At 35.0% G+C, this 24150-nt stretch overlaps 1 protein-coding gene across 2 annotated transcripts; it reads right to left on the reverse strand.

Moving 5' to 3' along the window:
* Positions 1-225: 225 nt before the first annotated feature.
* LOC111898414 (myosin-6) lies at positions 226-22732 on the reverse strand. Of its 2 annotated transcripts, XM_042899908.1 has the most exons (12): positions 21675-22732; positions 15125-15301; positions 14931-15026; positions 14648-14833; positions 14419-14544; positions 14113-14183; positions 13915-14014; positions 5056-5112; positions 4850-4906; positions 1041-1121; positions 857-939; positions 226-534 (listed from the first exon to the last, which is right to left on the reverse strand). In XM_042899908.1, the coding sequence occupies exons 1-12, from the start codon at positions 22593-22595 to the stop codon at positions 420-422; spliced, it is 2070 nt and encodes a 689-aa protein (XP_042755842.1). In that variant the 5' UTR covers positions 22596-22732; the 3' UTR covers positions 226-419. The 2 variants fall into 2 exon arrangements, with proteins under 2 accessions (XP_042755842.1, XP_042755956.1); XM_042900022.1 differs by lacking the exons at positions 4850-4906; positions 5056-5112.
* Positions 22733-24150: the final 1418 nt, after the last annotated feature.

The following is a 24150-nucleotide window of genomic DNA, read 5'->3' on the forward strand; positions in this document are numbered from 1 at the left end:
AAACGCTAGTGCACTTTCAACCAAAAAAAACTTAAACAAATATACGGTTTGCACCAACCTAGTTTGATTTATATTTATGAAGGCACTATTGATCAACAAATTAGTCCTATTACACTTAAATAATATTCGTGATCTAAAATCACCAACATCTAATTAATTTTTTTGTCATTAAATTTCATCAAATCAAACAGACACTTAAAAATTACGACTAAACGTTAAGTTTATTCATCACATGCATCAACCCTAGTTATCAACCTATAAAATCCATATAAATGTATGTAGTTTATCACAAGTTCCATTATAGGCCCTAAAAAGAAAGCATATGATTTGACAATTAAACTTCTTCTTGTCCCCAAATTTACAACAAATGTACATGTTGTACATTAACAAGACATAATATGTTGAAAACCGATGTTTAATTAGTTGTACAAAAATTGGAAAGTTGGATTCTTGGAAAGTTCTGCACTAGGCTTAACATTTGCGTAATCTTTTACTTGCAAGGATGTAGTTAGGTCATCAACAGAGAAAGTCACGCTGCATTTTAAAAGTCAAATCTAATTAGTAACATAGTTTCATTTTTGGTGGATAACTAGGATAATGTCAATGAAGGATGTAAATGCACAGTTATAGGAGAGACGAGGAACTTGCATTCAAAATAAGGTTGATTCTAACCCCAATCAACTAAGAATATCTAGATATTTAGCTTATGTATTGGCGGGTAAGGGTTTCATTATGTAACATATGATGAAAAAAAGGATATATCGTGTTAACTAAATATATCATCAATAAGATAAAGAATCCTTTGAGTTATATATAACTTTATTTATCTAAGTTAAGAGAACATGAAGCATTGTACCTGGACCTATCTTCTATTAAAAAGGAATTGCCGCTAGAATTACTAGATTCTTCTGTCATCAGTATCCTCATGATTGAAATAACCTAGTCAAGATAACATAATGACAAGTTATTAAGTTAATATAAAACTTATTATATAAGAAATTATAGTTCCTTAAAGATGAAATTTCACACGTAACACTTACATCCTGGGAAACTCGTGGAGTGTTTGCATTCTCATCCCAATAAAGAGTGCACATTCTATGCAGTTGTTGGAGACTTAGAATCTGTAAAAATAAATAGAGATGATCTTACAGAATCAGAGTATGAGAGAGCACATATACATCTTGATATTAGTAGCGTATCCTAATGGATGGCAATTCTACTAAGGGACATTAGAAAACAAGTTTTAGACTTTTTAAATAGATCAGGCTCATTCAAACATACGCGTCTCTCTCTCTCTCTCTCTCTCTCTCTCTCTCTCTCTCTCCTCTCTCTCTCTCTCTCTCTCTCTCTCTCTCTCTCTCTCTCTCTCTCTCTCTCTCTCTCTCTCTCTCTCTCTCTCTCTCTCTCTCTCTCTCTCTCTCTCTGTATGTGTGTGTGTGTGTGTATATATATATATATATATATATATATATATATATATATATATATATATATATAGAGAGAGAGAGAGAGAGAGAGATAGATAGAGCCAAATTCTTTTGATAACGAAAACATTTTTGAAAACTTACGAACTGATAATCAGCTCTTCATTTTTCAAAACAAAAAGAACCAATCTTCACCAAATGATGCATATAAACTATATCGAGCCTAAAAAAATGGTTTTGACGATTTTTTTTTTTATTCAGTGGATTTATGCACAATCAACAGTCGTATGTACTGCTGATGAGCACAATCAACAGTCGATATGGATGATTGTCTTTATCAGCAGTCCATACATGAGTCACATTCTAATAATATATGAAAATTGTTTGAATATTCATTACAACGTATGAATATTCTAACAATATACTAGAATAACTATTAGAATACTGTACATATATTTAAACATATGGTAATTAATTAATTTATTTATTTATTTTCGGAAAATATAAATGGTGAAAATAATACTGCAAAAAAATTTAAAAATTTTCAATTAATTTTTATTTAAATTTGAATTTGTTTGATCTCCAAAGTGAGTAATAGGATTGTGTCCCCATATCTCACAATATGTAATGGTCTCAAATAAAAATAACCTATATATATATATATATATATATATATATATATATATATATATATATATATATATATATATATATATATGTATATATATATATATATATATATATATATATATATATATATATATATATAGACACACACAGAATGAGAGAGACAGCCAAGTTCTTTTGAGAACCAAAATATTTGTAAAAACTTACAAACAAATAATCAACTCATCATTTTTTCAAAACCAAAATCACCAATCTTCTCGAAAATGTGCGTATCTAAGATAAAAAAAAAAAATAAAAAAAAAAAAAAAACCGTTTAGACAATTTTTTATATATATATATATATTTTCAAATGTGGATTTAAGCACAATTAACAGTCATATAGACTCTTGATGAGCAAAATCAACAGTCGAAATGACGGTTGATCGTGTTCAAAAGTAGTCTATATAACCGCTGATTGTGCATACATTCAAATTTTTAAAATGAATAAAACAAATTGTCAAATCTTTTTTTCAGCCTAAGAAGCCGTACAATTTGGAGAAGATTGATGTTTCTGGTTTTTAAATATTATGAGCTGATTATAAGTATCCAAGTTCACAAGCTTTTTTTTGTTCTCACAATAACTCAATTATATATATATATATATATATATATATATATATATATATATATATATAATATATATATATATATGTATATATATATATATATATATATATATATATAATATAGAGAGAGAGAGAGTAATTTGAGACAATGTTAAATTTGCGATATTGAGACGTGATCTTAGCCATTTATCTTGGAGATAAAAAAAAATAAAAAAAATAAAAAAAATAAAAAAAAAAAACTACAAAGAATATTTGATTAAAATTTTTTGAATATTTGTAGTCAAATATTCTAATAGAATATATATATATATATATATATATATATATATATATATATATATATATATAGAGAGAGAGAGAGAGAGAGAAAGAGAGACAGAGATAGATAGATAGAGAGAAAGAGAGCTTTATTTGAGACCATATTAATTTGGAAAATGTGGACGCGATTCTAACCACTATTCTTGAAGATCAAAAAATAAAAGAAAACTAAAATGCAAAGTAAAAAGAAAATTCGAAAAAAATATATATATAATTTTTTTTCAATCATTTTATTTACCTAAAAAAGTAAAATAAAAAAAAGTTACTGTTTTTTATTTTTTTTGAAATATAAGTTCAGTTTATTAATAAAATATTACATTGTAAATATTTAAATTGAATTTTTAAAATGTTAGAATATTATACTATTTTATTAGCATTGTTAGATGTGTTAAAATATTTTAATTTTTCTAATAAAATTTTCTGGTGTTGGTGAATAATAAAACACAAAATATTGTACTACACTATTAACAGTCATATAGACTCTTGATGAGCAAAATCAGCAGTCGAAATGACTGTTGATCGTGTTCAAAAGTAGTCTGTATAACCGCTGATTGTGCATACATTCAAATTTTTAAGATGAATAAAACAAATTGTCAAATCTTTTTTTCACCCTAAAAAGCCATACAATTTGGAGAAGATTGATGTTTCTGGTTTTTAAATATTATGAGCTGATTATAAGTATTCAAGTTCACAAGCTTTTTTTTGTTCTCACAATAACTCAATTATATATATATATATATATATATATATATATATATATATATATATATATATATATAGAGGTTAATTTGAGACAATGTTAAATTTGCGATATTGAGACGTGATCTTAGCCATTTATCTTGGAGATAAAAAAAAAAAAAAAAAAAAAAAAAAAAAAAAAAAAAAAAACTACAAAGAATATTTGATTAAAATTTTTTGAATATTTGTAGTCAAATATTCTAATAGAATATATATATATATATATATATATATATATATATATATATATATATATATATATATATATATATATATATATATATATATATATATATATATATATAGAGAGAGAGAGAGAGAGAGAGAGAGAGAGAAAGAGAGACAAAGATAGATAGATACAGAGAGAGAGCTTTATTTGAGACCATATTAATTTTGGAAAATGTGGACGCGATTCTAACCACTATTTTTGAAGATCAAAAAATAAAAGAAAACTAAAATGCAAAGTAAAAAGAAAATTCCAAAAAAAAAAATATATAATTTTTTTTTCAGTCATTTTATTTACCCAAAAAAGTAAAATAAAAAAAAGTTACTGTTTTTTTTTTTTTGAAATATAAGTTAAGTTTATTAATAAAATATTACATTGTAAATATTTAAATTGAATTTTTAAAATGTTACAATATTATACTATTTTATTAGCATTGTTAGATGTGTTAAAATATTTTAATTTTTCTAATAAAATTTTTCTGGTGTTGGTGAATAATCAAACACAAAATATTGTACTATACTATCTACTTACACCAAATTTTCTATTGAATTTCGATTTTTTAGTTCATTAATTCAAATTTGACAATTATGTTATAGATTAATAAAATCTATTGTATTGACATGAATTGAATACTGTATATGATGTTTAGAAAGTGTTTTTATAATTCTGTTGTTGTATCTGTTTATTATTCATGTTATCTTTACCGTTAACAACGAGGGGTGTTCCACGGAGTTTCCAATATGAACCTTTAATTTATCTTACTTTACTTGCAAATATGTCAATACTCAACATATTCAATTATTCATACATCAACATTTTAGTATTCATAAAGAATTTCCTTTTAATAATGACCAAATTAGTCTAGCATACAACTTTTGATCTTATATCATGTTAGAGAAACAAAGACTTACTGGGCATAGATCATTGGTGATTTCTTGATACGATATCCGGTCTTTTTGAGTTAACGTCTAAAGGTCATAAAGATATTAAATAAGTTAACACATAGAATAATGAGCCATTAATTTAATATTAGGCGAAAGAGAAAATAAATGTTTGTTGAGGAGAGAAGCAAACCAATATAGAACCTCAAAAATGAAACCTAGTTTGAGATACATACCAAGAACCCAATAGCCTCTCTAATAGGCTTTAGTTCATCCCAAGATGAGCCTGCATACTATAAATATAGAAAAACACTTTTTAGATCATACATTCGCCAAACAAGACTTAGCTAATCAGAGCATTCACAATGCATAGTTTAATGGGTGAGTTGAATGAGGTGACATGCCTAATTGTAACATCCGGATTTTCGGGTATATTATTGTGTATTTTAATTTTGAGATTTATGGAGGGACTCGACGAGTCGAGGGTCCAACTCGCCGATTCGAGTCGAGTTGTTCACGAGAATTTAATGAGTGGACTCGAAGAGTCTGAGAACTGACTCGCCGAGTAGGTGTTGGGCAGAGAAACCCTAATCCCCCAGGTTTGGGTCCTATTTAAAGGCACTTATAGCCTCATTTGCGGCTATACTTTCCTGAGAGAAAACCTAATCACTCTTTTAGCTTATCAAGAGAGAGTGTGAGCTAACCTTGAGTATTTTGGTGTACCTTTGGAAGAGACGAGAAGGATTTCAAGCAAGGAGCAAGAGGAGGTCGCTAGATATGTTGTTATTTAACCAAGAACTCCTGTTAAAGGTATAAAGTTCGAACCTTTCTCATTTGTTGGATAGATCTCATGTTTTTGGAAATTAGGGCTTCTTTCGATATATTATTGGGACCTTGAGGGTATTGAGTTCATATGGAGGTTTAGACATCAGATCTGGACCTTGTGAGGTCTGTAGCATTGTGAGGTCCCTGCTTTATTCAGCCTAAATGGAACTCTTGAGTGCAAAACCCATTCTAGAGCATGTTTTTGGCATTTCAAGCCCTAAGTGTCATGCATGGACGTAAAGTCTGTGACTTTTATGTGATAAATGAGCCTTGAGAGTGTAGATCTAGAGTTTGGGGAATTTTCTTGCCTTGAAATCGTCTGAATGAGAAAAGGGTCTGAATGGACTCACCGAGTCGAAGAGCTGACTCAACGAGTCAGTTAGGATTTGTCCTAACGGGAAAGATCATGAAATAACTCGGCGAGTTATGAGTTAACTCGACGAGCTGAGTCAGGCCTTTATGAGACTTCTGAGGAAAACAAGTAGGGACTGTTGACTCGAGTTTGAGTTCTGTTAACTTAGGGTTTGACCAACATGAGTAATGGAGACCATGGAGTGGTAAAATGGTCTTTTACTCATTCCAAGAGTTAGAGAGAGAAGGGGATCAACCTATAGTGTATTTAAGTATGAGTAGAGTATTGATTAGAGATAATTATTCTATGTGTTAGCCGGAAGCTAATTTGAGGTTCCGTGTACGAGATTATACTAGCCAGCTTACAAGGCGAGTCTTCTCACTATACTTTATCTAGAGTGGTATCTATGTGTGACCAGAGGATCTTATGTGTTTAATTGAGTATTGTGATATTATGTATTATGTGATTTATGCCATGTGTTGTTATGAGTACAGAGTAAGGACCAAAAGGTCCATCAGAATTGTTGGAATGCCTTATATGCTTACATTGTGTTGTGATATCCTGCATTATTTCTTTGTGATCTATGTGTTGTATTATTCAGAGCTTACAGAGTTAGGACCGAATGGTTCATCAGAGTTACGGAGCTGGAGGGTCCCACTGAGACACATTGACCGGAGGGTCTATTGTTTTATACCCTCGAGTGGCTATAGAGTTGTGTGCGGTATTTTGGGGAACTCACTAAGCTTCCTGATTACTGTGTTATGTGTTATGTGTTGCAGGTTTCTCAGGATCACGAGAAGGCACCGGCTAGATTGTACACACTAGTGGCAGAGATATGTTTTGGGGATCCTGGATTTTAATCAAACAATTATGGAGTTGTCATTTGTAAAATTAAATAAATGAGACTTAATTATGAAATATGTTATGAGAATTGTACAATTTCAAATGAAAATTTTGTTTAGAAATTTACGGGGAGCCGTAGTATTCACCAAGCAGCGAGAGAGCGTTGTGAAACTGCGGGGAGCCGTAGCTTTCACTCGGAAGCGAGAGAGAGTTGTGAAACTACGGGGAGTCGTAGCTTTCAGTAGTCAGCGAGATAGCATTTTGAAACTGTGGGGAGTCGTAGCTTTCACTGGTCAGAGGGAGAGCATTGTGAAATTATGGGAGGGGCGTAGTCTTCACTAATCAGCAGGAGAGTATAGTTGGACTGGGGGGAACCGTAGTTTTCATTAGCCGGCGAATAAGAAAGAGAAGCGTTGTGAATCTACGGGGATCTGTAGTATTCACTAGTCAGAGCATGACACACAGGAGTTCCTAGGCTTGGGTAGCCTTATCGTTTGAGTCGGTGGGAACCTGTTGGTCGATCCAGGGCGAGGTTGGGATCTCCCTAATGGTTGAGAGTACTAGTATTCTGAGTTAAGATGTGGTTATCGCAATTAGGAGGAATTGGAGATGTGATGTACGCATAAGTTACGAGTCATGGGTTACGAGTTGAGTGTTTCATTATGACAAGTGGTTCCAATTCTGCATCGGGCCAGACTCTCGAGTTTGAGTTGGTTCTAGTGGTGTTCTGAGAAGGCAAAATGAGATTCTGGATTTAGTGGTGGGTTCTATCGTGAGGGGTATTGTGTGTCATATGATGCCTTAGACCTGAGTGGGTCAGTTAATTTGTAGGAAAGGACCGTGAGACGCATGGAACTAATGAGTAGTACATGATAGAGGTCGATGTTGATACGATTTAAGTTGGAATTGTAACATTCTCTTGGGGGTGAAGCGAACATCGTGACTTGTGCGTAACTATGGGCCGAGATGGTTATTGTGAGAAAGTGGTCAGTGAGATGTTTGGAGTATGCAATAGATAACCTTTGGAGCTTCACCTGTGGGGTTGGGGGTTGACCTGGTGCTCAGTGTTGAGAAGGATATTTGAGAAGGGAGCTGGGGTTTATGATTGTGAGGTGTCCGAGGATACCTCTGAGAAAGCATGATCTTCTGATTGTGCCTGAGGATGGGGTGTTGAGAATTCATTATTCAGATGGGTTTTGATTGCAGTTTAGTGGGTGGGTTCCTGGTATGACGTGATCCTTTCCTTCCTTGGTGTATGAGTTGGATTGTTTAATATGTCTGGTATAAGTGACCAGTAGCCAATTTTGGGCATAGACTTATTCTATCAGTCGCAACGAGAGAATCAGAAGGGCCGTGAGTTATCGGGGTCTGTTATTCGAGGAGCGAATATCATGTTGATATCTTGAGAGGGAGGTCTGACAGTGAGACAGACCACTAGGGTATCCAGATTATCGAAAGTCAGTGAGGGTGTCGTGCCGACAGAGGGGTCTGACCTTCTCTAGATTTAAAGTTTCGGTTCGAATTCAGGTGTCCACGGAGGAGGACAGATGTGTGGTATGAGGTCTAGAGATACACAAAACCCGAATCTGATCCGATCCGATCCGGATCCGAATCCGATCCGATCCAATCCGATCCGGTTTCGCTTACGTCATCAAAAATCCGATCCGGTCAAAATCCGATCCGGTTCCAACCAAAATCCGAATCCGATTCTAATTCGATTTGAAATCGGTTTAAACCGATTTTAGTGGGTTTTAATCGGATTTTGGGGCGGATTTGGATCCGGTTTTTAGCGAATCCAGTTTACGATCCGGTATCAAATCCGATTTGGAATATAGGATTAGGATCCGATTCAAAATCCGGTTTTAAATCCGATCCGATCCGGTTTGGTCAAAACCGGTTTTGACCCAATCCGGTTTCGGATTGGATCCAGTTTTGAATAGTGAAACTGGTTTTTGTGTGCATCTCTAATGGGGTCTGTTCGGTGGTGCTTTTCGGGTTATTGGTTTCGATTTATGTGGTGTTGAGAAGCGATTTCGAGGGCGAAATCTAATTCAAGTGGGGGAGAATTGTAACTTCAAGATTTTCGGGTATATTATTGTGAATTTTAATTTTGAGATATATGGAGTGACTCGATGAGTTGAGGGTCCAACTCGCCGAGTCGAGTCGAGTTGCTCACGGGGATTTAATGAGTGGACTCGATGAGTCTGAGAACTAACTCATTTGTTTGGATAGATCTCATATTTTTGAAGATTAGGGCTTCTTTCTATATATTATTGGAACCTTGAGGTATTGAGTTCATATGGAGGTTTGAACTTCAGATCTGGACCTTGTGAGGTCCCTAGCATCCAAAGGTCCCTGCGTTATTCAACCTAAGTGGAACTCCTGAGTGCAAAACCCTTTCTAGAGCATGTTTTTGGCATTTCAAGACCTAAGTGCCATGAATGGACGTAAAGTTTGTGACTTCATGTGATAAATGAGCCTTGAGAGTTTTCTGCCTTGAAATCGTCTGAATGAGAAAAAGGTCTGAATGGACTCGCCGAGTCGAAGAGTTGAGTCGACGATTCAGTTAGGGTTTGTCCCAACGGGAAAGATCATGAAATAACTCGGCGAGTTATGAGTCAACTCAACGAGCTGAGTCGGGCCTTCATGAGACTTCTAAGGAAAACAAGTGGACTCGACGAGTCGCATGGGTGTACTCGGCGACTCAGGTCAAATAGGGACTGTTGACTCGATTTTGACTTCTGTTAACTTAGGGTTTGACCAACATGAGTATTGGAGACCATGGAGGGGTAAAATGGTCTTTTACCCATTCCAAGAGTTAGAGAGAGAATGGGATCAACCTATAGTGTATTTGAGTATGAGTAGAGTATTGATTAGAGATAATTATTCTATGTGTTAGGCGGAAGCTAATTCGAGGTTCCGTGTACGAGATTATACTAGCCAGCTTACAAGGCGAGTCTTCTCACTATACTTTATCTAGAGTGGTATCTATGTGTGACCAGAGGATCTTATGTGTTTAATTGAGTACTGTGATATTATGTATTATGTGATTTATGCCATGTGTTGTTATGAGTACAGAGTAAGGACCAGAAGGTCCATCAGAATTGTTGGAATGCAAATATATGCTTACATTGCGTTCTGATATCCTGCATTATTTCTTTGTGATCTATACGGTGTAATATTCAGAGCTTACAGAGTTAGGACCGAATGGTTCATCAGAGTTACAGGACTGGAGGGTCCCACTGAGACACATTGACCGGAGGGTCTACTGTGTTATACCCTCGAGTGGTTATAGAGTTGTGTGCGGTATTTTGGGGAACTCACTAAGCTTCGTGGTTACCGTGTTATGTTTTATGTCTTTTAGGTTTCTCAGGATCACAGGAAGGCACCAGCTTGATTGTACACACCAGTGGTAGAGATATGTTTTGGGGATCCTGGATTTTAATCAAACAATTATGGAGTTGCGATTTGTAAAATTAAATAAATGAGACTTAATTGTGAAATGTGTTATGAGAATTGTACGATTTCAAATGAAAATTTTGTTTGGAAATTTATGGTGTTACACTAATTGACAATCAAATGATTAAACTCTACCAATGTGGGATGCCATGTTGGCATTCAACGGATATGGAGTTCAATGGCTATTGAACTTGTCAATGGGAAAAAGGAAACCTTTTAATTATTAAATGTATTCCACTGAACTCTATTGAGTTCAATGCATTTTAGGAAAATTAATGTAGAGTTGTATAGTAAGTAAAATGATGATGTGTCAATCCATATTAATATAATAAGTTTAATTAATTGTGGATGCCCTCATATCACTAAAGAATTAATATTAGATAATTAAAAGTTAACCCGATTTAATGGTGGTTCCTTGTCAGATATACATTAATTTTACATGCTTCGTAAGAAAGATTTTAACTTATGTGCAAAGTCATGAGAGTCTTTGCTTCTCTAAATTACATTTATTTGTACTTTCGAATGAACATGTCTTGTGGAGACGTAGTCCAAAGAAAACATAATATACAATCTATACCAAGATCTTGTAAAAGCTTATAGTAGTTCAATTTGGTTGGCATTCTCAACAACTTCGCGATATGTTACCATGATTGAGATGGACGATAAGCAGAGCAACCCATTTATCTCCAAATTTCATACTAACTACGACGCCTCGAACATGTTGAAATTTATGTTTTTATTACAAATGAGAATAGCCAGAAGAGGTTGATGCATGGTTTTGTTAGATTCAGTGGGTGTTGAAGTACTATATTACTTATTCGGTCTCCCCAATAGTATTTTGTGATAGCATATTAATAAGTGATTATGCTATTTTTATATTGGGGTTTTCATTAACCTTGTAACTAGGGTAACCTTCATTAGTTTTTTTAAGTTGTGAAGCCTAATCTCCTCTTTTGCCCTTGTCGACTCTTCACTTACCAAGCACGAGGTCCCGCTTGTGGGGTCTGGGGGCAGCACCCCATGAAGAAAATATACTTCCACAGTTATTATAGCAAAGTCCTAAGGGTGAAGATTTTGAAGCAAGCTTGTGTGCAAGTTAGAAGCAAAGTATGAAGGTGCAACATAACCATATATCAAAGTGAAACTGATATAGTAGAGCTCATTCTTCAAATTTCTACTTCGATACACATCATTCTTTAACGTTCAAGTGCAACTTCAAATCTTGGTTGCAACTTTACTTAGTTTAATTTTTTGGAAACTGAGTTTAATATTCACAAGGATTGGTATGTTTATGTTAGTGAAGTCACAAGAACATAAACCTCATCTCAATAGAAATTAGGTCAAACGTTATATATATAGATCTATTTATATGATTGTAACGCTAAGGGTAGAATAAAGTGTATGTCCAACATTATCAATAAAATCTCTCTCTAGTTTGACAATGGACATAGCTTGATTACTATGATCAAGTGAACCACTAAAATCTGTTTCTTCTTATTTAATTTTCACATCCTTATTATTGTATTTGTGTTTGTAAAGTTACGATTAGTCCTTAGATAATCTTCCTATTTTTAGTCTTATTTTCCTTTCTTTGTAATTCAATATCCTTCCATAATAAAACTATATATGTATCATTGTATAAGATCGGTTCCTACTCGTTCCATGTTTTTAATGGCAAGTTAGAGGTTAAAAAATCAGTATCATGAAATTAGTAGCTAGAAATCGCCGACACCGGGATTAGAACTATGAGACCTCCAATCTAAGAGGCAAAACTTCTACCAAGTAGGCTACTCACACATTGACACGTTCCATGTTTTTTTATTTGATGAATGTTGAAGACTTCTTAGCTGGTACAAGTTTTGTGGATAAACATGGCTTATGTTTGATTCTTATTCGTTTTTGTCAAGTATGTTTTTCATTTTTGTTGGCATTTCATTGTTACTACTATTGTTCATATATGTTACTAGTACCAGATTGTTTGTTTGGCTTTGATTGTTGACAATATGGTTCGAAAATATGATTTTTTTTTTCATTTTGTTAATACCCAATTAGATGGTAAGAACTATGCCTAGTGAAGTTAAGTAATGCAATTTTTTTAGCATTTGAAAAGCTTGTAGTTATATGTTACTTGTGTAATTTGTAAACCGGCTAAACCTAGTAATTTGGTTTAATGTAGTTCTTGTAAATTTGTTTATTGTCAACGGACTTAATTTGGATAAAATAAAGATGGAATGCCGATTTTGTTAATGATGAGGTTGAAGGGGCCGAATGAATAAAAGATTAAAGTTTAAGGATTGGGGATCGTATCTGGCAAAGTTACAAGGCACGAGGGTCATTTCCAGTTTAGGTTAGCCCGTTTCTTACTCTCTAGGTACATAATGTGAAGTATCATAGAGGGCTCATTATGTTGATATCTTCTCTATGTTTTTCTCTCATCTTCACTTGTGAAACCTTTTCCACATTCAGACAAAGAAACCCTAAATCTTTCTATGTTCGGTCCTTGTTCTCCTACAAATAGATTTCTAGAATTCGTGAAACCTACGCTAAAGCCATGATTAAGATAATTGTAATCCGACAGTAATAACTAAAATCTCTCTCTCTCTCTCTCTTCCATGTTCGCTGGTGGACGTAGCTATCTCTCCGATTGTGTGAACCACATTAAATATTATGTTCAATGTTTTTCATTTTCATTATTACTCCGTGAGGTTGAGAGTTCAAGTCTTGCGGTGGACATAGGTGAAATTAGGTGTTAGTTTAGGAGTAGATTATGATATTTGTATTTGCGGGTTAAAAAAAAAAAAAAAAACAAACTCCGTGTGTGAAATCCTTGAATCGTTTGTTAAGGTGCTTAAAATCTTACCGGATATGTTAATTTCTTTGCAATGGGCTCTACTATTTCTGGTAATGTCACTTCTCACGTTAGCGGTTTTTTGGGATGAAGTCTGTCAAACTATTGATGTTGGATGGGCATTGGTTTCTTGATGGAAGGTACAGGTCGTTATAGTCACTTGGATTGCACCGCAAAAGTTCTTAGCAGTTGTCTCGGTATAGGTAGTATTTGGTCATGCAATGTTGCCAAATCCTATGGGAGGTTTACAGGTCTAATGGATTGTTCTAATTTCATAAGTAATGGTGCTGGTGTTAATTTGGTTCAATTATATCGCGTTCACAAAGTATTTTCTAGGGTATGCATCTCCATTCTCTCATTACTCATATCGCGTTCACAAGGTCTTTTCCAGCCTATGCATCTCCATTCGCTCCATGTTACTCGTAGGGGAGAAAACACTAGTTTTGGGTTGATTTGTGGATAGATGTTTATCCTTTTTGCTCTATCTATCAAAGGTTATATGTTAATTCATGTTCTAGATCAGTGGTGGAGATCTCTCACCAGTTTGCTAGTGTTTGACTAAAGATGATAATTCACATTTTATTCTTACGTTTTCTTTTTTTCTTATCTTTTGTTAAAAGTAAATTTTCTAAAGCTTAAATAATATTCACTCCTTATAATGTTCCCTAACTTAATTATTCTGAGCACCTGAGCAACTACATTCATTTCTATGGAAAGAGGTGGCATGCAAGCATATTCATAAACAACGAAGCTCAAAAAATAGCGTACCTGTTCCTTTGCCTGACTACACCATAGCTCTAACTCTAATAAACCGGATTTCACATATTCCCCGTTTTTGAATGAACAGCTCTCCGGGCGCAGAAGAAGACTATAGAGTGAAGAGAAATGCAAAAGAAAATATTTTATTTTACAGGAAACTAAGAAAATGACCCTGATATAAAAAAACAAGATTGAGTAACAAAATACCTATTAAAGATCTTCACATTGATAGATGAGAAGCTTTGAGTAAATATCTTCTGAACAATTTTCTGAGGCACCTGAAATGCATCCAAAATTTGGCAAAATTATATTCTTTAGCAATTGCAGTCCACTTTGATACAGAAATGCCAAAAATTTTAGCACAGTTTATATTACGTGAGTGCCAGTTGGAATCTCTGTATGAATGTTTTATGGTTTAATGAAACTTTGTGTTTTTTCACCAAAAGAACGAAATCACTTATAAATATCCAAACGTGAATAGAACAGATATGAGGCCATGGATAATACACATACAAAATTTTCTTTCAGTGTGTTGAGAAGAGAGTTGAGGCAATCAACAATGCCTTGCCAATGATTAAAGTGAGAATCTTTGCCAAAGGAGGGTCCTGATATTAGAACTCCCTCGGACCTGGAAGGATCCTGAATTTTAACAGTTATATTAAAAACTGGAAGACGAGTGCATGGTTACACTAATATATAGGAGAGATATATTATGTGTGAGGATGATGAGAAATTTAACTACCTGCATACATAAGGCAATTAATGATCCCAATTCTTTGTTCATGTTGCTAAGAATAACGTCATACATTTTCTCTACATATGCAATGAGCCGCTTCTGAAAAAGCAAAACAGGGTATTTGGCTTCAACTTGTTGTACTGCATCCTCAGCCTCAGCAAGGGTACCAGAAGATACAGACGAATGAGATGCCTGAATATTTTAATTACAAAACCATATCATGGAAGACGAACCAGATAAAACCAATATTAAGATTAAAAATCTTTGGGATATTAAAAAGTCTAAATACCATTGCCACTCGCTTCTTTAGACTTTCTTGGATTAAGAATATCAAAGTAGATGCATTTGATATCCAATACGCCATTTGATTGTTATCATCTCCATCCTTGAAGTAATTTGATAAATTTTACATTTTTTAACAGTAAGCAGATATGAATGTGATAGTCGTATTTTGTTCTTTGTCTTTAACTTCGAAGGAATTACCTCAATTGCTGAAAGAATAATGTGAATAAGTTTATCAAATACGGGCGTTCTTTCATCTTCAAGTGTTTTCCAATGGAGAAGGCATTTGTATATTGTGTACGCTGCAACAGGTTTTCCATAACTGAATCCATCTTCTAGTAGAAGACACTCACAAAGGACAGTAGCATTCACCTCCATCTGCATTAAAACTCAGTCAACAAGCCTTTTGTATTTAAAATACAAGCTATTCACTAAACCCATTACTTGTTAATTGCATCATAAAAAGAAGGTAGTATTGGGAAGGAGAAAATTCTTTCTACTCGGTCTTCTCCAAAACAAATGGTTTTGGAATAGAGGCGGAACAATTTAGCCAAAATGACTTTAAAACATTTGTAGAAAAAGGCATGGACCAATGTCATTTTTCGTGTAGACCATATAATAGTTCTTATCTTGTGTGACCAATGATAGTTTTCATTCTTGCATATGAAACTTGATTTGAATCAAAATCGTTAAATGTAAAGGCTTACTTGAATATCAGGTAGTGCTTACCCAATACTCTCAACAACCTTGTCCATAAAAAGAACCGTTGTCAATTTCCAAGTAATGCATGCACTGATATGCTATTTCGTTGAAGATATCAAAAGATCACAATTGTAAATTTGATCTCGTATATATGAGGATCAATTAGCCTTTCCGGTTTCAGAGAGTATCATAGAAGTTAAATCAATCAGAATATTTCTCATTTTCCGTCTAATATCATATATGTTTTTTTTTTTAGTTCATGAAATATATCACTTTAGTTTGGTATTGCTTGAAAAACAAGCCTTTTTTCTTATCTAAGCACTGACTGTTTATCTATGAAGGAAATTGAAACAGTTTAATATATATATATATATATATATATATATATATATATATATATATATATATTACTTGTAGATGTCATCACAAAAAGGAGGCATCCTTTGCATCTGATACGTTCAATACCTTATAAGGTTGAAGATGGAGACGTGTTACTCAACATTCTCAAAAAGAATGTTTGATAAAACAAGAGCATAACTTGAAAATCGGATCGTATTTCAAACTTCTAGAGAACAACGCATTGGGGACAAAAATTATTCTCATTTTGTCTTGAATGAGATAATTTTGTGAAAACGAAACACATATTATGAAAAATTAGGAAATTTAACATGCGTATTATCCGTGATGGCTTAATTTGTGCATATGATGTAGGTTTTTCCCAAACCTGTAACTTGGATGTAACAGTGATAGAATAAACAAAGCAAACAGAAAGCAAAAGTTTTTACTGAAAGCTTACAGCTTCTTATTCAGTAGAAAAAAACAAGTGGAGAGGATGATCCTCAACGTACACATGCAGAGACTATTTAAATAAAATTATGCGACTAATAAGGAACTAATTCTACTTGAGACCCGGACTTCATAGCCTACATGGCTTTGATTTATTCTTGTTGACTAATAAAACGTGCATAAATAAACACTTAATAAAAATAAGAATTATAATAACATTTTTCCCCCTTAATTCTGATTTTCAATTTTCTTGATTCCAATCATCCTGCACATTTCTTCGTGCTTCACCCTAGTTAAAGCCTTGGTAAGCATGTCTGCCTTTTGTTCCTTCCCATCTACATGAGCCACTTCAATTTCCCCATTCTCGACACACTCCCTTATGAAATGAAATCTCACATCTATGTGCTTGCTCCTCCCATGAAATACTGGGTTCTTCATCAGTTCTAGAGCCGATTTATTGTCAACAAACATCTTCACAGGAGGTATTTTCTGACCTGTTATTTCTGTTAGCAGCCTTCTTAGCCAGATACCTTGGCATGCTGTCATGGTGGCAGCCATAAACTCAGCCTCGCAAGAGGACAAGGCTACGCACCTCTGTTTCTGTGAGGACCAAGTGACCATATTCCCATTTACATAGAAGACCATGCCCCCTGTACTCCTCCTGTCTTCTACATCTTTTGCATGATCACTGTCTGAGAAACCTGTGATTGTGAGCTTGCTGTTTCCTTGAGTGTAAGTCAAACCATAGTCCAGAGTTCCTTTGATGTATCTTAATATTCCTTTGACTGCTTGTAGGTGGACTTTGGTGGGTGTTTCCATGAAGCGACTAACCACACCCACAGCAAAGGACAGGTCTGGTCTTGTATGAGTCAAGTATCGAAGTCCACCTACAAGACTCCTATATTCTGTGGGGTTTACCAAGTCTCCATCTCCTTCTTTGGTTAAAGATAGCCTATGCTCCATGGGACATCTTGTAGAATTACAGTCAAACATGCGTGTTTTTTCTAGCAGTTTTCTAGCATAGGCTTCTTGTTTTAGAGTAATACAGTGTTTTTGTTGACTTACCTCCATTCCCAGGTAGTATGTTAAGAGCCCTAAATCGCTCATTTCAAATTTGGCATTCATCTCCATCTTGAACTTCTTTACCTCTTCAATTGAGCTCCCTGTCACTAGCAGGTCATCGACATAGACTCCCACGATCAGTACATTTCCATTTTTCTTTCTTGTGTAGACTGAGTATTCTTGAGGGCATCTTCTGAAACCAAGATTCTTCAGATATCGGTCCAAACAAGCGTTCCAAGCTCTAGGGGCTTGCTTGAGCCCGTATAGGGCTTTGGATAGCTTGAGCACCTTGTGGGTCTCGTCTTTCTTCTGGAAGCCTTCAGGTTGAGAAACATAAACTTCTTCTTCTAAGTCACCGTTTAGGAACGCCGATTTCACGTCTAGGTGGTGCACCTTCCAACCATTTGATGCTGCGAGGGCTAGAATTAGACGAATAGTTTCGATTCTTGCCACTGGTGCGAACACGTCACCATAATCAATACCTTGTTTTTGTACGTATCCCTTTGCCACCAATCTAGCTTTGTGCTTGACTATTTTTCCCGTCGGATCCCTCTTTACTTTGAATACCCATTTCAAACCAATCGCTTTCCGATTCCATGGGAGATCAACCAGTCTCCATGTGTTATTCCGTTCGATTGCATCTAGTTCCGCCTCCATTGCATCTCTCCATTCCTTCTGTGTACAAGCTTCTTTGTATGATGTTGGTTCCCCATCACTGTGACACAATAACAATTCTTCGGGGGGTATATGGATTTCTTCTGTGGCTTCGTATAGATCAGTAAGAAGACGGTATCGCTTTGGTGCGCCTCCGCCGGTGGAGCTTGAGGCTGTAATCGTTGGTGAATTTTGATAAATGGGTGAATTGGGGATCGCTGGGGAATTTATCGGGGTATCCATTTGACTCTCATCTGGATGACCCAGGTTGTTTGACTGGTCAAAATTGACCCGGTCTTCACTAATTGGAGGCGGGTTTACTTCTTGGTCCGGCGTGTCCGGTATCCATTCACCCCAGCTGTCTTCATCATCAAAGAAATCATCATCAAGATTAAGTCCTTCCACTGTAAAGCTCATCTCTGGTGTTGCCCTGATCCTTGCACTTTCTTTCCAATTCCAAGCTCGATTTTCTTCAAATACTACGTCTCGACTCACATACATTTTTCCTGTATCTGGGTCTAATAGTCTATACGCTTTTGAGCCTTTTTCAACTCCCAGATGGACCAATGACTTGCTTCTGTCTTCGAGCTTCTTTAAGTATCCCTTCGTGACCTTCATGTGAGCTACGCATCCGAACACTCTGAGGTGGTCAATATTAGGCTTTCTCCCGGTCCAAGCTTCGTATGGGGTTGAGTTCTTCAAGGCTTTCGTTTGAACTCTATTTAAAACATAAACAGAGTGTGACACTGCTTCTCCCCATAGACTGTCTGGCATTGTCATTGTTTTCAAATTGCACCTTACCATCTCCAATACCGTGCGATTTCGTCTCTCTACTACTCCGTTTTGCTGTGGAGAGTAGGGAGATGTGTATTGCCTCTCTATTCCAATCTCCTTGCAATATCTTGTGAATTCATTCGACAAGAACTCACCACCTCTGTCGGTTCTCAGCATTTTCACTCTTTCCCCTGTCTCAGTTTCAACCTTTTTCTTGAAGTTCTTGAACGTCTCAAGTGCTTCATCTTTAGTTTTCATCAAATACACCCACATTACTCTGCTGAAATCATCGACAATCAGCATGAAGTACCTGCTCCCGGACGGCGTGGGTGGTGAGACTGGTCCACATAAGTCACTATGAACCAATTCAAGTTTCTTCTTTGCTCTAAACGATGTTTGTGCTGGAAACGAATTCCTTGTTTGTTTTCCCACCAAGCATCCTTCACAGGGTGATGAGGGGATCTTGATCTTTGGCACTCCTGTAACCATTCCCTTGTCGACCATCTGTTTCATGGAGTTGAAGTTTGTATGCCCAAGTCGCTTGTGCCATAGCCAAATTGACTCGTTGAATTCAACGTTCAAGCACACTGCACTAATTTCTTGCAGCTCGATTTTGTAGAGCCTGTTGCTTGATCTGCGAACCTTCATGAGCAATTTTCCAAATGGGTCATGTACCCACAGGAATGGATCCTTAATCCGTATTTCATCTCCACCCTCAGCCAACTGCCCCAAGCTGATAATGTTACTGCATAAGTCGGGAATGTAGTAAACATTGTCAAGTTTTCGACTTCCACCATCTTTACATCTGAACACGATCGAGCCTTTTCCGTCAATTCTCACTTTGGAATCGTTTCCAAATTTTACATGCCCGTGGATAGACTCATTCAAAGTTTTAAACTTTGATTTATCACCAGTCATGTGATTGCTGGCTCCACAATCAAGATACCAGATCTTTGATTGATTGAAACAAGCGCCCTTTGTTTTCAGCTCTGGTTTCAAGTTTTCTTCGTTTAAGAATACTTCCCCAGTTTCTTCCCTTTCATAAATGGACGAGAGTAACAATGCAGGTTCGTTGTCTTCCTGGATCAAGTTGTTTTCGTGGCTTCTTTCTTTCCTTGGATTCTTACATTCTGCGGCATAATGGCCATATTCTTGACATCTGTAACACTGCTCCTTGCTCTTGTCAAAGGTGCTTGATCCATGTGAATTTGCGTTTTTCTGAGTGTTGTAATCGACTCTGCCACGACCACCTCGACCACCGCCTCTATTGCGTCCTCGTCCTCTTCCTCGTGACCCATTGAATCCGCCTCGATTTGACTTGGGTTTTGAATCATTGTCTCGATTCTTTCTGCTTCTCTCAGACCACTCTTGATGAGTTAGAAGCAATTTCCGGTCATCACTATCTCCAAAGCCTTTCATTCTTTCTTCATGTGCCTTTAGACGCCCAATGACCTCTTCCACGGACATTTCTTCTAAATTTCCAAACTGCTCGAGAGTCGAAGCGATTTGAAGAAATTTACTTGGGACTGCCCTGAGTAATTTCTTCACGACATAGGACTCTTGAATTGTCTCGCCTAGTGTTCTCATGGTGCTTACAATATTCGTGATTTTTCCTGCGAAGTCATCCACACTTTCTGCTTCCTTCATTGTTAGTGCTTCAAATTCAACTTTTAATGTCTGAATTCGAGCAGATTTTACCCTGTCTGCGCCCATGAACATTGTTTTTAAGGCCTGCCATGCTTCTTTTGCCGTTTTCTTTTCTGCTAGCACCATTAGGAGGTCTTCAGGTATCCCCTGATAAATGGCTGCCAATGCCATGTTATCTTTCTTTGATTCGACCAGGGTATTTGCAGTTCTGGGCTCGACCGCATCCCATACGCCCTGTGCCAACATGAATACCCTCATTTTTATCGCCCATGCGCCATAATTTGATCTTGTCAGCATCGGATAATGAAGAGTGATTTGACCATCCTTTTCACCGTTTCCGTTATTACCACTACTACCACTGTTTGTCATCTCTTCGCGAGATTGAAATTTTGGCATACACACAACCAGGTATGCTCTGATACCAAATGTAGGTTTTTCCCAAACCTGTAACTTGGATGTAACAGTGATAGAATAAACAAAGCAAACAGAAAGCAAAAGTTTTTACTGAAAGCTTACAGCTTCTTATTCAGTAGAAAAAAACAAGTGGAGAGGATGATCCTCAACGTACACATGCAGAGAGTATTTAAATAAAATTATGCGACTAATAAGGAACTAATTCTACTTGAGACCCGGACTTCATAGCCTACATGGCTTTGATTTATTCTTGTTGACTAATAAAACGTGCATAAATAAACACTTAATAAAAATAAGAATTATAATAACATATGAAGCTATATTTTCTTCAATGAAATTGAATGAACAGACATATTTGCATAGAAAGTGCTTCCTCAATCATGTCAATGAGCATTTTCATTGTAGGACGTTTCTGAAAATTATAACTAAGACACTGAAATGCAATTGTTTTGAACGTGAATGACTATTGATTTGATCTTTCATATGGGGACCAATTAGCTTTTCTAGTCTGTCGTCATTGTATCGTCCGACAAATTTCATTAGAAATTCAGGTTTATCATTCTTATGTTGACGCCATTTTTTTTTAAAGCAAATGATACCCATCACGTTAAACATTAGGGAAAGTTATCATCTTGTGTGATTTATGAGAGTTCTCATTCTTGCATATGAAACTCGATTTCCATTAAAATCATTAAAAAGAAAAAAGGCTTACTTGAATATGTAGTGCTTCCTCAATCCTCTGAATAACCATCTCCATCGTAGGGCGTTCCTTTAAATCCAAACTAATGCACTGATATGCTATTTGGCTGAAGATATGAAAAGAACGACTGTAAATTTGATCTCGTATATGAGGATCAATTAGCTTTTCCAGTTCCTGAGAGTATTTTCGGGTGTAATTCATCAGAGACGGTTGCTTAGCATCTCTAAAGCTCCTTTGAAGATAAACCAGCATGCCACTGAGAATTTCAAACAGTACCACGCCAAACGAATACACGTCTGATTCTTTTCGAAGGATGCCGCTTTCATAGTAGGTGGGATCCAAGTAATACTGGGTACCCGCGACCCTTGTATAGAGTTGGGTATCTCGCTGAATTCTGGATCCCACTTTCGACAAACCAAAATCACCAATTTTTGCGACCAAATTGCCATCTAACAATATGTTAGCACTCTTCACATCTCCGTGTATTACTCTTTTCCCAAGACCCGAGTGAAGGTAATGGAGTCCTCTTGCTGCCCCTAAGCAAATCTTGAGCCGTTGTATCCATGTTATGCAACACCTCTTATCTGGGTCTTGGAGATGATGGTCAAGGCTTCCATTGGAAGCATACTCATAAACTATTATCTGCTGATTGTGTTCATCACAGTAGCCAATAAAAGAGATGATATTTTTATGGTGAAATTTCGAAATCATCTCAAGCTGGTTGTGGAACTCAACCTTTCCTTGGTAGTTATACTGATCTAGGCGTTTGATAGCAACTGTCAGGTTTTGCCAGCGTTTTGAGAGTTCTCCTTTATAGACTACACCAAATCCGCCAGCACCGATACATCTCTGTTGGCTGAAGTTTTCGGTGGCACGGTTGATTTCTTCCAATGGAATTAGATAACTTTCAAAGTTCACCCCAGAAGAAGACATTGTCTTTTTATACCGGAGTGTCAGGCAACAAAGGAAAGGCAGGGGCCGGGTTCGTTGTGTGAGGGTGGAATCTGGTGGTGGCGACAAGTGTGGTTCTTGGCGGTGGAGAAGAAGATGAAAAATCGTATAACTAAGTCTTAAAAGATTACTAAACACAAACTCTCATCTAGTTCAAGGTATAAATTATGTGTTGTTATCCTTAATAGTATTATTATTGTTAATATATATATATATATATATATATATATATATATATATATATATATATATATATATATATATATATATATATATATATATATATATATATATATATATATATATATATATATATATATATATATATATATATATGGGCAGATCTACCATAGATCCCGGGGTATCCCTGGATACCCTCAAAAAAAATTCAGTACTATAATTTTTTTTTAAAAATTTCGTTTTATGTAGTGAGTTAATAATACAAGTTGTAGTTGCTTCAGATGGGTAAGGTGTTAGAGGATGTTTTTGGAAGTTGCAAATTCAAATCTTCTTGCAAACATTTATTTTCTTTTATTGTTGTAGCTTCTTTTATATAGTTTTATACAGATTATACATATTATATTAGTATGTTGTGAAAGTTAAAAACAAGTATTGATTTGTCCAAGTGGTAAAATGTTGAACTTTTAAGTTTGATGTCTCTAGTTTGAATCTTAGTTGTTACATGGGTTTATTTTATTTTGTTTATCATTTTTTCAAGTTGTTTTTTTTTTTTAATTCTAAAATTGTCCCACATCGGCCATAACATGAAACAAATCTCCACACTTATGTTATATAAGCAATATAAACTTATCAATTTTCAACAACTTAAACTTTTGAATGAGTTTGGGTTTAAACCCGAAACTGAGTTTAGAAAACCGAGAAACTATACCCATCGGATTGGGATATTCCTTTACTTTAAACCTGGCTCCGCCACTGTATATATATATATATATATATATATATATATATATATATATATATATATATATATATATATATATATATATATATATATATATATATATATATATATATATATATATAAGGTTAGATTATTTTGTTTTCAGTATCTATTGTGTGAATGTATAATTGATTCTGAAATAATCATTTTAGTTATTTTAAAAAAGTAATTAATGCATTTTACATTTTAAAAATATAATGGATATTAATTACATCTTCAGCATTTAATATCCATTAATTACTTTTTTAAAATAACTAAAATGATTGGTCTACAAAATATATATATATATATATATATATATATATATATATATATATATATATATATATATATATATATATATATATATATATATATATATCACCGAGGTGACTGATTAAATAAAGCAATGAAGATGGGTTAGAGGAACCTACCTACATATATAAGTGTTGCACATTACTTGATGGAAATTTCAATTCCTTAAAAATTAGATCCCACTACTTCATGTTTTATTATTTCTTTTTATATATTCCAAGACATAAAATAAACTAACGTTTTGGTGGGTATAACAATACCCATATTTGTGGTCACTAGGTT

The sequence above is a fragment of the Lactuca sativa genome, chromosome 1, assembly GCF_002870075.4.
Source record: "Lactuca sativa cultivar Salinas chromosome 1, Lsat_Salinas_v11, whole genome shotgun sequence".
Lineage (NCBI taxonomy): Eukaryota > Viridiplantae > Streptophyta > Magnoliopsida > Asterales > Asteraceae > Lactuca > Lactuca sativa.

Coding starts and splice junctions, on each gene's coding strand:
- LOC111898414 (XM_042899908.1), bottom strand. CDS start 22,595: ATGTCTTCTTCTGGGGTGAACTTTGAAAGTTATCTAATTCCATTGGAA. Junction 14,015..14,112: donor AATGTGAAGATCTTTAATAG/GTATTTTGTTAC, acceptor TTCACTCTATAG/TCTTCTTCTGCGCCCGGAGA. Junction 940..1,040: donor CTCCACGAGTTTCCCAGGAT/GTAAGTGTTACG, acceptor TATCTTGACTAG/GTTATTTCAATCATGAGGAT.